The sequence below is a fragment of the Lactuca sativa genome, chromosome 2 (assembly GCF_002870075.4).
Source record: "Lactuca sativa cultivar Salinas chromosome 2, Lsat_Salinas_v11, whole genome shotgun sequence".
NCBI lineage: Eukaryota > Viridiplantae > Streptophyta > Magnoliopsida > Asterales > Asteraceae > Lactuca > Lactuca sativa.
The window spans coordinates 226046430-226065367 of NC_056624.2; the positions used below are offsets into that span (position 1 = coordinate 226046430).

General features: G+C 35.7%; 1 protein-coding gene across 1 annotated transcript; it reads right to left on the bottom strand.

The window, feature by feature from the left end:
* Positions 1-13205: 13205 nt before the first annotated feature.
* LOC111889955 (uncharacterized) lies at positions 13206-14851 on the bottom strand. Its single transcript, XM_023886106.3, has 4 exons — positions 14609-14851; positions 14165-14530; positions 13801-14058; positions 13206-13692 (listed from the first exon to the last, which is right to left on the bottom strand). The coding sequence occupies exons 1-4, from the start codon at positions 14648-14650 to the stop codon at positions 13375-13377; spliced, it is 984 nt and encodes a 327-aa protein (XP_023741874.1). The 5' UTR covers positions 14651-14851; the 3' UTR covers positions 13206-13374.
* Between the last annotated feature and the right edge of the window lie 4087 nt (positions 14852-18938).

An 18938-nucleotide genomic window follows, 5' to 3' on the forward strand; every position in this document is an offset into this window, starting at 1 on the left:
TAAAACTATGTCATATTCGGACAAGAATTGTTTCTATAGATTTGTTTGATATCTAATGACATTTACTTTTCAATTTGTAGTTTTTAGTGTGTTTATTGTTATGTTTATAGTCGTATGTGTGACAAGTGTTGTTATCTATTGAACCATTTTTGTTCATGTTGTACAAAATAGAAGTTTGTTATACGTTGCAAAAGCAATACTTTACGACATCATTCGATTTTGAATCCATTCAATATTTCACGTCATAAACAAGTTATTTCGTGATTTAAACATTTGCATGTGTAAATCACTTTCTTCAACTATATACATCTATCATAACCAACACAACTAACAATACTAAACTTTATGACTACTAAAATTTCACCATATAACTCAATAAATATTCAACATCTATATTTTGACTACTACCAGACACCCAATAGTGCTCTATTACTACTACCAAACGTCCGACAATAACGTGACCCATGGTTCACCACGGGTTCATACACTAGTTATTATTAACGATAGATTATTAAAGTATAATAAAAATTACATTTAGACAAAAAAAAAAAAAAAAAGAATCCTTTCCAAACCATTTTGTCTTCATATTTATATTTTTTCTAATGGGTCTATTTTTTATGTAATAAAATATTATTTGGTCTACACCCTTAATTATAGTTACTAAATATCAATCATTGTAGTATATAATTGAAGTAAACTAAATACTTGTAAGAAAATTCACTCACAACAATTTAATAACCATTCAGGGTGTTTGAGATTTCATGAAAAACTCTATTTTAGACTTATTGATTTCTTAAAAAGTCAATAAATTAATCACAATTTATTTTAATTTATTGATTTCTTAAAAAGTCAATAAATTAAAATAAATGTTTGGACAGCTAATAAAGACTTTTAAAATAATTTTTGTTTTAACTTTGAAAATGAATTTTGAAGAAGTTACAATTTGTGACTTTTTGGAATGATTTATGACTTATGAGATTAAAAAACAAGTAAAAGTCAATAAATTAGTCAAATATTTTTAAAATTTGTTGACTTTTTGACACTAAAAAGCTAATCCAAACATTTTTAATTTTTTTTTTCACATTCATAAGTAAGCCAAACACTTTTTAAATCATTTTGGGTAAAAGTCATTTTTAACTTCAAAATGAAATCTCAAACACTCTCTTAACGGTTAACAACCCTTTTCAATTGACTCCCCTAAATGTCAATTCACATTTTTCATACCATTCTAACTTATTGTCATTTAGGGGGTGTTTGGATAAATAGTTTTTAGCTTATTAGCTTATTGCTTATTTGTTTATTGTGGTGAGAATAAACATTTTTTTTAAAATGTGTTTGGATTAGTTTATTACGGTGGGAATAAGCAATAAGCAATAAGTATTTAAGTGTTTGACAAAATAAAACAGCTTATATGAGTAAAATGACTAACAAGCAACAAGCATTTCTCCCCTTGCTTATTAAAATCAGCTTATTTTGCTTATTCATACCGCAATAAGCTGATTTTTAAAGACTCCTATCGAAACACTTAAATTTGCTTATTGCAGTGGGATTAAGCAATAAACAATAAACAACCTATTTTTTCCCTATCCAAACACCCCCTTAGACGGAAGTTTGCCACACTTTTTATAAATAAACTGTAATTCCTTTTAAACATTTTTTATTACTAAAAGATCACAAATATATAACAATAAATTAAAAACTTAAAATATTACAAATTAAAAAAATTAAAAACTTAAAATCTTAAAACTAAAAATCTCATAGCTAGAAACAATGTAAAGGAAGTTTTCATCCAAAAATGTGCCTTATAAATCATCGACGTTTTCTGTGTTAAACTCAATATGGTCTACTATCTAAGTATGTTCTGTAAATCTCTACGAAGATCATGATGAATCTCAACATTTACGAATTATTCATCTCTTGTTAGATAATTTTCCACAAAGATCATGATGGTCTACTATAGTGCATTGAGGGAAGTGGCATATGTTATCATATGAAGTGGGACTATATATTTTTGTAAGGAACAAAAACCTAATGTATCTCTTGCATTTGAGTGTTGTAAATAAAGGTCACGCTTCTGTGATGTTGTTGACTATATGTTGAAACAAATGTTCGTGTATACATTATCATCGTCGAAAAAAGTAGCCTCGTAAAATTGTGTACTTATCAATATAATCCTGAATGAGATGTTGTTTGGCAGCTTTACGGGTTCTTTGTATATAATTTCTTTTTTTTCCCGCCTTGCATTTTCAACATCCCTTTTGTGTAGTGCTCTACAATGCCTCCAACATTTTCTATTTTATTATTATTAAAAAAACAAATATTTCATAACATTTTAAAAATAAAAACCATAACATTAAATTTAAAAACCAATGACGTAACATTTAATTTCTCAAGTAGTAATTATGAAAATGTGTATTGAAAAGCTATGCTTAAATCTTGATGAGGAAAGTATGGTCAAACGGTTGGAAGCTACGAGGGAAACTAAAAGCAATGTAAGGACTAATGTATTGTCCTATTTTCATAAAGAAAATCTTATTTAAATGTGAATGATTCAATTAATGAAGTTATAGAAGGTGCAGAGAAGCCGACGGACTCTGAACTTTTTATTGCAAACAATGGGTTGGGGTTGACATAATTTGATGCTTGTTTGGTTTGTTTTGATGTTTTTATCATTTGCACTTATTTGTTGTGGTTTAAAATAATTGTACTCTTTTGGTATTGTACTCTTTGGTATTATATGAAGTAATACTAAATATCTTTTTTTATCTTTAAATTTTAATATGTGTTGGTATGAATGTATTTTTTTATGAACAAAGTTTGACAAATGGTGTGAAAAATATGTATAGCGGTATGTACAGAAAATTGCAAAGTTTCACCATTAAGGTTTTTTTGATTTTTTTTATTATATTAAAACTGAAATATAGAAGAAAAAGTGAAAAAGACAAATACACCCCTCACATGAGGGGGAAATAGGGGTCTAACAAAAAAAATCATAAATGGTCCCTGTGGTTTACCAAAATCTGAAGTTTAGTCCCCGTGGTTTAAAAACATCATGGTCTCTGTGCTTTCAAAATTTTTGACGATTGGTCCTTATTGCTAACTTCGTTAAGTTTTGTCCGTTAAGTAAAAGACATTTTCGTCATTTCACTCCCATAGGACCATTTATGACGTTTTATCGTATTTTTTTTAAAAAAAGAAAAAATTAAATATATAAAAGTAAAAGGTCTCTCCTCTCTCTCTCTCTCTCTCTCTCTCTCTCTCTCTCTCTCTCTCAAATTGACAACAATAATAATGGGGTAAGGTTTGGTTCCTAAATTCCTTCGGTTCTTGAATAAATGTTGTAAATCAAAAAATGCAACCGCAACGACCATTCCTTTTCTTCAACCGATTCTAGAAAATCAAAGCATCCAAAACCAGTAGAGTATTTACATTTTGATTTGGACTTGTTAGATAAAATAGCAAAGAATGTGGCTTGAGACGTTATCAGAACCTGGTTCGAAGATGCTTATGTGAAATCGACACCTTTCCAGCCATACAACGAAGTCTTTGGGGTTTTTGATGGTGTCGTGATGGAGAAGAATGTTGGCCGATCTCCTCCATCGATTTCATCAGGAACCACTTACGATTTCTAGGGCTAGTCGAATTCATCAGGTTTGGATCTGCATTCGATTTCATTATGAACAAGTACTCATTTGATTCTTGGATAAACACATCTTCAAAGATATAGAATGATTTCGGGAGGTAGGAGGTGAAATAGTGGTTGAATTCTAGCACTTATAACTACACTTCCTCCCATCTCGGTTTTCTAGTCACAACCAACACATTTCCTCAATATAAACTCAATGGAAATCATTTGTGGGCTTTTTTCTCAGTGGTAACTTAAGAATCAAAATCCTAAATTCGAATCAAACATTGAAATCGTGTTTGTTTTTGTTTTCGTAAATCACTTTGAGATAGTGTGTGGGTGTTCTGATTTCTGGAAATCGATTTGTATGTGGGTGTTTATCTCTCACTGTTCATCAGATAGGAATAGTTATTCCATTAGCTACGATAACAATCAACAAAAACTCTTATTCAAGGTAGCTACATTAGTTCTTCATCAATATCATCAAACAAAATAAGGACATAGCTATATCACCTTCGATACCCAATTCATTCTACCTGCAGTGAAAGAGGAGATAAAGATTATGAAAAACCCACAAAAAGAAACTTGTTGTTTTCTTCAAACTATATCTGATCTTTGTTGGGTTTTCCAGATTTTGATTATTTTTTGTTTTGTATTTTTGGTTCCCAGATCTCCATTTTATTTGGAAAGTTGTTATGTGTATGTAAGAATGAAAGAGGGGTAAAAATGGTTGAGCCGGGAAAAAGATGCAATGGGGAGAGAGAGACCTTTTATATAATTAATTATATTTAATTTCTTTTTTTTAAATACGAAAAATATCATAAATGGTCCTTATGATAGTGAAATGACGAAAATGCAGTGGCGGACGCAGACTATTTTAGTAGGGTGTCCCTCATACTTCAAGCGCGTGCACTTAATAGGAAAAAAAAAATTACACTACAAGCCGGAAAATTGAGCAGTGGCCCGGGACCCCCAATTCTCCACATAGGTCCACCACTGCGAAAATGCCCTTCAGTTAACGGACAAAACTTAACAGAGTTTGCAATAATGACCAATCGTCAAAAGTTTTGAAAGCACAGGGACCATCTATGATGTTTTTAAACCACGGGGACTAAACTTCAGATTTGGAGAAACCAAATGGACCATTTATGATGTTTTTTTTTAAAAAGAAAATGGATGTTAAGTGTAACGATCAAATTCACAATATAACATGTTGATAATGATGAAACCACATGACCCAATCCAAAAACCTTACAAACCAAAGGTAAATTTTGCAATTTTCTCTTGTTTCTGTTAAATACAACATATGTTTACTCGATAAGATTCTATTATAAAAAAAATTAAGGGAATATAATCATCAATTATTATATGCCACTTGTGAGAGAGAAACATAATCTTGGTTGGGCCCGCCGTTCAAAAAGAAAAAAATAAAACTACATCGTGGGGTGTCAACCTTTTTTTTTTCCTTCAAATATATTTATGTCGTACTCTTTAGAGCATTCTAGCTCCATATAAATCATAGATAAATATGGAATTGTTAATACTTATTTTTATTATTATTATTATATAATATATTCTAATATGCATTGTTTAATAGGAATATCTTTTAATAAATATTAAAAATAAACTTAATAAATTTGTTTGACAATATAACTTAATTTTAAGATTTTGACGAGATTTCTACCATAATTTTGTCTTGAATAATTATAATTTTATATTAAATATTTTTTATATAACAAACTTTTAGAATATTATAAAAAAGATAAAACAAACATTTTATATGAGAATGAGTTGTCTGAAAATATGAAATTTCAGAATTAACAAAATGTTTTTCAAATTTAAATGGATAAATGTCACTGTAGTTAAACCATGTTACATGTTATGGTTTAAAATGTCTATATTTTTTTCGGTTTTTATTAAGAGAACGAATTGTTAATTTACCGGCTGAATTGGTCCATTTACCTGTTTTAAAAAGTTACCCATACAAGTCACAATACAAATAAGCAAGTGAGTCAACTCTAAGTCAAATCAATGACCATGTCACTTAGTTGGGTCGACGTGAAATACTTGGGCCCTAAGAGATACTACTTACTGTCGACCTTCCCTTATGACATAAAAAGAGGGGCAAATTGGTTGAAACCCTAAATCTTCATTCCCTTTTTCCACTAAGCGATACCGATAATCCGACAAACATCCCTTTCATGTGAATCAAAATTGGCTACCCCACAACCACAATCACCTGAGTAGGTATTGACAAATTCAAGGGACCGTCTCAACTTTGACAATTTGCACACAATTTTTTTATGAATGTGGAGCTCAGATTGCAGAACAAAAACTTGAAGTGGAACGTCTGAAAGAAGAAATGGGTCGAGATTTGGTCATAAGCAGGGTGGACCTACTGGCATTGCATCGTCGGTTAGAGCAGACGGAGAAGAATTTGCACTCCGTCACTATGTTGGTGGTCGGACTGGTGTTTGTCATACTTGGGTTTCTGGCGGTGAAGATTGTTGATGTTTTGAAGAAGTGATATGTTCGTCGTTGTAGTGTTTGTGTTGATCATGTAATATTATGTTTGTTTTAGGGTTTATGGATTTGTATTAGGGTTTATGTGTTTCAGATGTGTTGTTGTTCAGTTTAATTTGGTTTGTGAAAGTGGATAAAGACATGTGTATACACACATAATTTTATATAACCAATGCGTGTAATCCTCTTTTGTTAATGGAAAATATGTTGTTATTATAATATGACTATCTTATTTAATATATTTGTTTGGGTTGTTTATTAGGGTGGGTTTAAAAATTAAATTATGTTTTTTTAAGACAATAACCCTCATCAGTATTGTTAGTTAGTGCCAAAGAGGGAGGTAATTTCATCGTTTCATATTTTACCCTCGAGTATATACAGATGTGGGCATTTTTACCTTTATTTGCTCTCTTCTTCTTGTTTCCTTTCAACCGACCTTACTAAAATGAAGGGATCGATGAAAACGGTGGCATGTATATGTTGATTTGATGCAATAATAAGAACTTCAACTACTTCGTCTAACCCTGTTCGACTCTTCTATGCTTGTCCCAAAAAGGTTCCATGTCAATTGCATTTTCATTCTACTATTGACCTAGATTTACATACTCCTAAAACTTTTATTTTTAGGGTCCTCGTGATGGGTTTATATGTTGGGCAGACGAAGTGGAGGTTACTGTAACGTCCCAAAATTCAAGACTAAAAATTTCTTTTAATTAAAACATTACGTTAAGCAAATTCATCATTTCAAAACATAAACAAAGTATTAGTTTCCAAAATACATATTTGTTATCAGAGTAAACATTCCTAGGCTGTCTAAACTATGGTGTGTGTCATGCGATCACCCCGAGCTCTTCCCTCCGCTACCGGAAGTACCTGAAAACAAAACTGAAAACCATAAGCACGAAGCTTAGTGAGTTCCCCCACCCTACCACATACCATGCGAACCACATACTGCACATACCGGGCCACGCCCGCTATCCTGGGCCTCGCCACCTACCTCGGGCCTCGCCCGCTACGACGGCCCCGCCGCCCCAGGCCCCGCCTGGCTTCGAGCCCCGCTCGGATACATATCTGTTTTACTTAGGCCTCGCCTGTCACAGGGCCCCGCCCACTAACATATAATAGCACATACACATATCACATAACATCACATAAGCTAAACATATACTAACAACTCTTGTTCTAAGGCCTCGCCTATCTCTGGGCCCCACCCTTGTCCTGCTACTGATGAGTCATGGAACCCCGTCCATACTCCTGATGATAGTGGGGTACGGGCCCAGCCCACCCTCACTCTTTCCCTAACTTGGGCCTCGCCCCTGCTCTGCTGCTACTGAGATGTGGAACACCATCCACACTCTGCTATTGGTGAGATACGGGACCTCGCCCACACTCACCTCCCTACCAGGCACATACAAGTATCACACAGACAACAAGTATAAACTAACACATAAACCATTCCTTGGGCACCCGCCCTTTATCATTGGACCTCGTCCCGAATATCATACTAGCATACTGGGCCTAGGGCTAACCCCTGATCTTTTACTCATAACTACATGGGCTGGCATTGTGGCCGTAGACCCATTCATACACAGGGAAACTCACCTGATACTGCTGAACTGCTGCTGCTAATTCCTTTGACCGCTACCCGACCACTAACTCCGGACTGCTGCTCCTCTAGCTCCCCGAGCTACCAATATCAACATAACACTTAGTCTATCTGACCTTCAAAGGTCAACTAAGTCAACTCTTGTCAAAGTCAAAGTCCTGGTCAAAGTCAACCTTCCAGGTCAACCCTACTCGCCGAGTCCACTTACTGACTCGTCGAGTTCTTATGCTCAAAGTCCTTCCAATCGCGACTTGACTCGCCGAGTCAGCCCCTGACTCGCCGAGTCCACAGATTCCTGAATCCTGTCCTGACCAACTCACTGAGTCCTTGCTCGACTCGCTGACTTGAGTCTTAAGTCGAAGGGTTTGGGACTACGCAACCTGACTCGCCGAGTATCAGAACAGACTCTCCGAGCACACAACAATCTTCATCCAACTCGCCGAGTTGTTCATCCAACTCGCCGAGTTCATGCCCATCTTCATCCGACTCGACGAGCTGTTCATCCCACTCGTCGAGTTCCTCCTCATCTTCAAGCTATTCGCCGAGTCCACTCGAAGGACTCGCCGAGTCCATTCAGATCTACATACATGCAGAGGACTTTTTGAGTCATGCATGGACTCCAAACTGTAGATCTACCCTTCCCAAGCCTATCCCCCACGTAAAGTTGCAAACTTTACGTGTAGAGAGGGAGATCTAGGCAAAAAGCACCATAAACTAGGGTTTAAGGCTAAGGGGCTTCAAAATCGACTCAAGGGCTGATACTTTATGCTTCTCCAGTCCATAACACACTTGGATCTGAAGTAGCAACTCCAGATCCGGCTCCTAACTCAAAATAATATCATTATGGCTAAAGAGCCCTAACAACCACACATAAATCTAGATGCAAAAAGGGTCCAGGAACTAGTTTATACCTCCAAAAGCTCAGAAATGACTTCCAAATCCCAGATCTACAGCCCCCTTCTTGCACTCTCAAGATTCTTCTTCTTTCTCCAAGCTTAATGCACTCTTGAAGACAATAAATGGCTCAAATAGAGGATATGGCGACTAGGGTTTGATATCCAGGGCTTAAGAGGCAGTAAGGAACCCTATGAAGGAGATTAAGACGTTTATATAGGCTCCACGTCCTGAATTTAGGGTTTTCCATGCACAGACCAGACTCGCCGAGTCCACTTGGCCGACTCGCCGAGTTGGTCACTTACTCTTCGACCCGGATCCCGCTCCGACTCGCCGAGTCCCTCCTTGGACTCGCCGAGTCGACCCCTAAACTTAGGGTTTTCTTCCCTTTCTTGGTCTTCAAAACTTTGAGTGTTACAGTTACAAACACAAGTAGTGGCGAATAGTTGTTTACAACTTTGGTTATGTCAAATAAGAAGCTTCAATCAAATGTTAGGAAGTTGAAAATTTAGTTATTTATAAATTAGGCAGTTTTCTTTGTCATATTAGTCTATAAGTTGAAATGGATGTGTAATGGATTTTTCATGTTATGTTTAACATTCTAATTTCATGTTTCATGTTATGAATACCAATGTATGTGTAATGGATTTGAAATCGTTTTTTTTATTTAATGAAAATGATATTGTGTTGTGTTCACATTACACATACAATTGTTTATATTTGTGATATAAGTGTCCATACAATAAAATCCAACATGTAACTTACAATATAAAAAAAATTGCACCCACATACAAATACAATAATATACAACATAAAACAATTGTACTAGTGATGTGACCTCATTATATTACAATAACATATAATATGGTTCATATAACTATGCATGTCCATTAGATTCATACATGCAAATGACAACAAACATATTAGTCTAACAACCAAGTTTCGTTCATAACATTCATCAAAGTTAAACCCAACCAACATAGTAGTCTAACAAACAAACTTAAATCAAACATCATACAACCAGTTTTCCCTGATCAATATCCACTAGATGTTCACCTGAATTCTCCATTTTTCCCTTCAACCCTTTTAGCCAATTTTTTCTTGATAATCCTCTAAAAAATCTTCCTTTTCTGTGTACTCGTTATTTTTTCTTTCTCTTCAGCTCCCGCAGCTTCATTTAATTTTACACCACTACTTCCATCCCCCTCCCTTTAACATCTTTACTACTTGATTTATTTCTCTTCACAATGAGTTTTTGGGCTTATCAACTTTTTTGGGTTTCTTAACTTGAGGACGTGTAACCTTGTTATGATCAACTTGTTTACATACACTAAATATAATTTTCTTTACTAACTTTGACACAGTGTGTCTAATACTCTTTTCACTTGGTCCTTCCTTCTATTAACTTTTGGATTGCCTGACGTTTTTCTCCTCAAAGGTGGAAGTGGTGATATGAAATCAGTGCATGGCCACATACTGCTACCATTCATCCCATGCATTAGATACTTGTAAGTGTTCCTGTAAACAATTCCAAAGAACATGTAATCCTCATGACTTCCAACATCTCTTTTTAGGTAGGAGATTGTTGCAACTGAGTGCACACACCCATATCCATTTAATTTTCATACTCTACAAGAACATGTCTTCGTGTCCAAATCCACCACAAAAGACTCTGCCAATTTTCTTGTCTCAATCTAGTTTAAACCAGTTAGTAAAAGCTATTAATATCTAATAACATTGTATAGAAGTTAGTATATGTTTAGTAGTGTTGATGTTAGGAAAACAAATAAATTTTTATTTTTTTTTACCTTTGAGCCTTTTTCAATTGATTAAGTAATGTTGTAATGGATGGTCAATGTTTAAATTTAGGCCATGAACTGCCTTTCATGCTCAGATTAAATTGCCTTTCCATAACATACAATCTAATCTCTTCTAAGTGATGATTGGTTTTTTCCTTGCATCTCTTATGGAATTGTTAAAGCTCTCTGACAATCCATTTTCTACTGTATCACACATCATGCCCTCTTGAAAGAAAGCACTACACCATGATTATGGGCTCTTCTCCATTAGATATTCAAAGGTTGAAGGATTAAGAAGTTGGATTTCCTTTATTGATGCATTAAATAAAGGCTCAGTAGATGCTTTGCATACCTTCCAAAACATCTTCACATAGTATACTCTGGAGAATCTTTTCCTGAAGTTGGCAAGAATATGCCTTGCACACTGTCTACGTTCAACAGTAGGGAAAATCTCTTTCAGAACCTCCAACAGTCCGTATACATAAAGAGTTGAATTTGTAAAAAAAAGTACAACTAAAAACCAGTTAAAAAGAGAATACAAGTAAGGGACATACCTTATGTTGATCTAACATCAATGTAAATCGAAAACCATTTTCCATTCCTAAGTCATCTTTTAAATTCTCCAAAAGCCATTTCCAATTCTCTTTGTTTTCCACACAAACAACTATCCATGTGATTGGGAATATATGATTATTATCATCCCTGCCAACTACACATATCAACTCTCCGGTTCATAACCCCTTCAGGAAACAACCATCCAGATTTATTACTCTTCTACAACTGCTTAACCACCATGATTTAGTCCCTCAAAACATACATAAAACTTACTAAAATATGTCTTCTCATCTGGTGTACTATTGACATCCATTGTCACAGTAGATCTAAGGTTTGATCTTCTTATCTCCTCACCATATGACCAAAGCTTTGTATAATGCTCACCCAATATGCCTTCAAGTAACTGAATAACATGCTTTTTTGCTCTCCTACACAGATCTATACTCACATCAATACCAAAAGTCTGTTTGACCTCTTCCCTAAGCATCCTAACACTTATTTTTTGTTTATGTAAGAACTCAATTATGAAATGGTTACCTATCCAAGCATAACTAACAATTGAACCCAATTTAATATTTCTTGCACAATTATGCTCATCTATTAAGGACTTAATATGGAAAGAATGTTCTTCACTCATCCATGAAGCCCACAATCTAAACTTACACTACCCAGAACAACAGTTAACTAAAAGTCTTCTACTGTCATTTTTTTAGCACAACTGATAGCCATTAACAACAACATAATTACATAACATATGCTTTAACTGTTTTGGACTATCAAATCGCACACCTAAGATAGGTCTTTATTTTTCCAATTCACATTTTCATTATATGTAGATAGCTCCTCAAGATTTGCCTCATTGTCATCCATCTTAACATATGGATCCTCATGAGGTGGACTGTTTGGGGTTGACTACACCTTAGGTCATAACTTGCTCAAAAACACACCATTCATGTTCTTAGTCATTGTAATGCAATCTACATGTTCAAGATCATCGTGTATATTACCTTGCAATTCATCCGGGTCATTCTGAACAGCTCCCTCACCATGCACTTCTTCATTAACTTAAGTTATCCCTGAATGGCTGTCTTCCACACCACTTATATCAAATTGTTCATTGATAATCCATTGATGTACATTTACACTAAAATGATCCATGTATACATCCATGACGACACAAGCAACATCATACCAAACTTCAATGAACTCTTGGTAATCTATTTCATTAGCTAATATCCTCAATCCATCAAGAAACTCCATTTTGGGCATGCAAAAATTAACATTCACACACCTCTCGTTTGCAAATCTTCCAAGGAACCCCGTAAACTTGTTCATGTCCATTCCAACAATATTGACATCCTAAAACCTTTGATCCGCTCCATCCGTATAACTAATTACTGGGTACCTAGTAAAAAACTCAACAAAGTGAACATCAATCTTCATATAAACGACAATGGTATCGAGACTTTAGGGGAACAATAAGACAAAAAAAGGAAGAACAAGACAACAACTGTTCTTTATGAAAAGATTTGTAGGGCAAGCTCATTTAACGACAAGGTGATGTGGAATCTTAGTTTACATATTTTTTAGATGAGGTGAGCTTAAAACCTGCTGACTAGGACAGAGTTTACCGACTCACCCCTTCAGTTTGAACATAATGACTTTAAGAATAGGTAAATTAACAATTTGTTCCCCTAAAATGCAAAGAAAAAAAATCATTTAAACCATAACATGTAACATGGTTGGGCTACAGTGACATTTAACCAGTTTAAATTGTTATTATTCGTTTTTCTACAACATAAGGTGAGCTTAAAACCTGCTGATTAGGGCGGGATTTACTGACTCACTCTTTCAGTTTGAACATAATGACTTTAAGAATAGGTAAATTAACAATTTGTTCCCCTAAAATGCAAAGAAAAAAAAACCATTTAAACCATAACATGTAACATGGTTGAGCTACATAGACATTTAACCAGTGTAAATTGTTAGTATTTGTTTTCTACAACATACTTCAAAATTAAACGCATTTGAAGGAAACACAACTATTCTATTGTATATTTATATATTATGAGAATAAGAATAAGAATGAGAATAAGAATAAGTATAAGTATGTAACTGTTTAAATTTGTATCTTACAGAAAGTAAAAGTATAATGATGATAAAGTATCTATACCACTAAAATATAAATATTAGAAAACGTTAGTGGACCAATGATTCATACCACTTTACTTTAATGCACAAGAGAATTACATGAAAGAAATAACAATAACAAAAAGTAAATAAATCTATAACAGAAAACATGAAGACAAGAGAATTACATGAACATAAATAACAAAAAGTAAATAAATTCAAAACAGAAAACATGAAGGGAATCACTCCTCGTCTGGGATCAACACAACCGAACCTGTTGTTTTTCGACTCTCAAGAGCAATGTGAGCTTGGGTTGCTTGAGACAGAGGATACTTATGGTTAAGACGAACCTTCAAGACTCCCTTTGCAACATTAGAATACAAGGCTTCAGCAGCTATAAGCAGATGCTCTCGATTACCTCCTATGTATTCCCCGAGTGATGCAAATGTAAGATAGATAGATCTGGGTGCTAGTTTAGTCACACTTATCGGTTCTGGTTCACCTGATGCAGTCCCATAAACCACCATGTATCCTCGTGTTTTTAAGCACTCCAATGATCCCTTCAGATTTCAAAACGTACACAGCATCATCATTGTTAGTTACATTTATAAATTGGAGCCAAAAAATCAAAAAGAATTACATGTGGAATTGATTAATATGATTCTTACATTGAAGGTGTCTTTCCCAACGGCATCGAAGACTACATCCACCCCTTTGCCTGATGTTATTTCCATCACACGTTTCACAAAGTCTTCATCTTTGTAAAGAATCACATGCTCACATCCATCTTCTTTCGCCTGCACAGCCTTCTCCTTGGTCGACACTGTTCCGATCACGGTGGCTCCGATCGCACTTGCCCATTGACAGATCAAATATCCGACTCCACCTGCCGCTGCGTGTACCAGGATTGTATGCCCAGGTTCAACCTATCCAAATCGTTGCTCCATTAATATAATATTTAAGCAAGTTTTATCATCTACATAGTACAGATAGACACATAAATCAAGACTAATTTGGATGTGTCTCTGTCACCTTAAAGGCTCGATGGATCATGACATATGCTGTGAGTCCCTTAAAAATGACAGCAGCTGCTTCAACGGGATCAACAGAAGAAGGGACAGGCACCGCTTGATCTGCGGGGAGTATTCTCTCTTCGGCATAAGAACCCACCTGCCCACTAGCGTAAGCCACAACATCTCCAACTTTGCAGCTGGTTACTCCGGCACCGACAGCTGTTACAACTCCGGCTCCTTCCATACCTGGAGTAAACGGTACAGGTTGAGGGTAGTGCCCTCGACGCATATACACATCCAAGAAATTTATACCAATTGCCTTTTGCTTCAACCTGATTTCTCCCTCTTTTGGATCTGGGACTTCAACATCTTCCCATGTCAACACCTGTAACAGAAACTAACACCATTAGTCTTTTAATCAATTAAAGAAAGCGAGAAACAATTAAAGAAGGTGAACGTTGACCTCAGGGCCGCCATGCTCATGGACTCTAATTGCTTTGACCATGGTTGTTGCGTTGTTGTGCTGTGGGTGAGACTGTGAGAGTACTCTTGTGTTTGTGTAGCAGGAGATTGGATCGATGTCACCTTGTGTTATCTCTATCGGTTTTATAGGCAATCTTCTTCGATCATGTAACGTGTCGTAAGCTCTTGATACCTAGATCTACATATTTCTAATGTGTTGATGTGGGTCACACTGGGTTGTTCGCTGACACTTCTAGTTTTATATGTCGGTAAAAAGGCATTCGAGCATTCCCATAGCTTTTAATAAAGCTTTGACTAATTTCAGAAATTGTCCCAACGGTTTTTCGAATACTGCAATTTTAATCCACGTTTTTATTTTGTGCCATTTTAGTCCCTTTGGTTTTCAGTTATTGCACAATTTGTCTACCCGTTAACTTTGTTAGAATTTTCCGTTAAATACAAGTAAAATGACATTTCTACCACTGGACTAAAATTGTAATTACGTTTTTACTTCTTTTAGTTGCTTTGCGAACGAGCTGATGTATGATACTAATCCAACATCTACCTCTCATCAATCTCTCTCGTCTTATTATCCATTTGTTCAAGTTAGGGATCAAAAAGTGAGAAATCAAAAGGGTCTCAAATTTAAATGATCTATAAAGGTTTTGTGAAATCGCATGTAGGAATTCTAGAGGAATTTAAAAACAAACTAAGTGTGCCTATGATATTCCAAAAATTAGAAGGTAAAAATTTCATTTTTAAATCAACCATAAATACCATTTATCTTTTTCAATCATTCAAAAGTATATAAGAGCGAAATAGTAATCAGAGTACAATCTCAAAATCATAAAGTTGCGGAAACATGGGTGGATCCGCTGCGATCAAGCCAGACTCTTCTCTTTCGAACCGGAAGTACCTGAAACATAAACTGAAAATTATAAGCTCGAAGCTTAGTGAGTTCTTCAAAATACCTCATACAATATATATATATATATATATATATATATATATATATATATATATATATATATATATATATATATATATATATATATATATAACAGTCAAAAAACATATTGGGTCTATTTCATCTCTTTCGGTATCTTTCAACCGGTACCGGGTCGATTTCACCCCCTTTGGTATCTTTCAACCTGTATTGGGTCTATTTCACCCCCTTTGGTATCCTTCAACAAGTAATGGATCTATTTCACCCCCTTCGGTATCTTTCAAGTGGTATTGGGTCTATTTTATCCCCTTCAATATCTTTCAACTGGTATTGGGTCAAGTTCAGCCCCCTTCGGTATCTTTCAACCGATACTAGGTCTATATCACCACTCCTTCGGTATCTTTCAACCAGTATCGGGTCCATTTCACCCCTACCACTACACATATAATCATTACAATAATAGTCATAGAGACATCAAGCAGATACAGACACAACAGGTAATTGTCACGAAAACAATCATCCTACTACAAACATAATCTAGTGGGCTGACATTGGTGCCTTCGACCCACGACTATAGTGAAGGAAGCTTACATCAAACTGCTGAAAAACAGATAAACGTTCCGACTGTTGATCCGAATAATCCTCATGCTAATCAATCAAATAAAACCCCAATTAATAATTGGGCCATAAACAATAACTAGGAATCTGATTCATTTGTCCAACTCCTAGGGTAAAAAACCATTTTACTCTTTTCTCACTTGGCCTAATAACCGAGGCCCAACCCAATGGCTCTAAAAGCCCAATATGACCCAAATTCCTAAATGAGACCTAAAGCCCATTATGGGCCCAAATCCAAGAAGGCCTAAAGTCTAACAATGACCCTAGGTCAGAAAGATTAGTAGCCCAACAAGGACCAAAACCCTAAGGCCATGTTTGGTAGAGATAATTAGTAGTAGAGAAATGAAATATATTTCATTTCTCTTGTTTGGTTAGTACTTAAAAAAGAGAGAATGGGGAATAATTTAATTCAATTTCCACCAAATTAATTCTCTAAATTTTATAGAGAAAAGGAGAGAAACAATTCCCAGGGAAATATAAAAAAAGCAGAGAATTAGTATCATGTTATATGCTTCTATAATGGGTCACACGTTCGAATCTTCTCCCTTGATTTTTGATTGTTTTTGTTTTGAGTCAATTCAATACGATCCATTCCCTCGCTCACATAAGTTTTTATGATAAACCCTACTGCGTTGCGTTACATAGAACTGTTCATGCGTTTATTTTTATTTGATTCCAACCTACGTTTGTTTGAATTGTTCCAATTTGCGATTTTGAAAAGCAATTGCTTCGGTGCTTTTGAATTTATCATATCTTGTTTTATGTGTAGAAATATTAAATTATATGCATTCTTTTCAATTTCTTTTTTGTGTGTTGATCATGGAGATTTGTAGCACTATAGCAAGACTTTAAACACAGGGTTTTTTTTTTTTTTTTTTTAATTTTATTTGGGAATGAAAATTCTAAAACCAATTTACGACTATTGATTGTATTGGGAATTTTTAGAGTGTGTTCTTACCTCTATGCCTTTTGAATGGTCCTTCTAATTAATCACTTTACAGTTGTGTAACGACCCAAAAATACAGTCTAAAAATTTTGTTTAATTTAATAATAAAAACCATAGTCAATAAACCTCAAATAAAAATCATAAGCAATGTATCTCAAAATTTTATAACGATTGTCAAGTATATCAGAGTATAAACATCCCAGGCTGAACAAATGGTATGTGCACTGCAATCTTCCCGAGCTCCTCTTTTGAAAACTGAGTACCTGAAACCAAAACTGAAACTATAAGCACGAAGCTTAGTGAGCTCCCCCAATCTACCACATACCATACAATAACATATAAACATATATTGGGCCTTGCCCACTGCATCAGACCGAAGTCCGGAACTGACTGGGACCCCGTCCCCTGCATCGGACCGAAATCCGGAACTAACTGTATCGGACCGAAGTCCAGAACTGACTGGGACCCCGTCCCCTGCATCAGACCGAAGTCGGGAACTAACTGCATCGGACCGAAGTCCGGAACTGACTAGGACCCCGTCCCATGCATCGGACCGAAGTACGGAACTGACTGAACATAACATATCATAGACATATCAACTAGCATGAATACATATACTATATACTACGTCGGAACAGAGTTCGGAACATATAACACAAAACATGTTTGAGTCACAAAGACATCAAGCACTCTAACTACTGCATCAGACCGAGGTCCGGAACTAACTGAACATCACATAACATAATCATAGCATATAATATGAACACATATACTGCATACTGCATCGGACCATAGTCCGGAACACATAACTCATACCATGCTTGTATCACAAAGACACCAAGCATACTGAACTACTGCATCAGACTGTAGTCCGGAACTACTGCTAACTAAACGGGCCGGCATTGTGGCCGTAAACCCGTTCCTACTGGAAGGAAACTCACCTCACACTGCTGAAGTCCTGCTGACAAAACCATAGCTGTTGGATGACAGATTCTTGATCTGTCAACATCAAAATAACACCCAATTAATAATTGGGTTCCAACTCATAATCATAAGTCCATACTTAGGATAAAAGACTACTTTACCCCTATCTTAGCTTGACTCAAGCCCAAGTCCCAATCCAAAGGCCCAAAAGTCTAATAATGGACCAAGGCCCAACTATGGCCCAATTTTTCAAATTGGGCCCAAACCTCTACATGGACTTCCTTAAGGCCCAATTATTCAGTCCAGTCCAACATATCTCATTCTAAGGGCCTAATATCATACAACCATCTAGGCCCAAACTATGGCCTATCTATGGCCCAATTTTCCAAATTGGGCCCAATCCTTCATATGGGCCTTACCCTAAAGCCCAACTAATTACTCTAGTCCAAATGATTATTCTTGGATGGCCCAACACAAGCCCAAGTGAATATTAGGTTTTTCTCACTTAGCCCATTAAGGACTTAATCCATTAAGTCCTTTACTCTACTAGATAATTGATATGGAGAAATTGGGCTTAATACACAATCCAATCTCAATGGCCCAAAAGTGGGTCCAATAAGTCTAAGGCCCAATTAGTCACAATTAGGGTTTTCTAAACCCTAATTAGGGTTTCTCACTCAAACATGGCCCAATAGGCCAAAAAATAAATCTTTAAGCCCATTAGGGTTTTGCTAGGTCCATTATGGTTTTGCTTGAGGGGCACCACCCACTACCACCTCGGGTAATGGTGGTCAACGGCGGCTCACGGCGGCGGCCATCACCTTACGGTGGTGGTTTTGAGTTTCTTTTTATTATTCATCTTGCTAATTACAATTACAGTGCTTAACTCAAAATAAT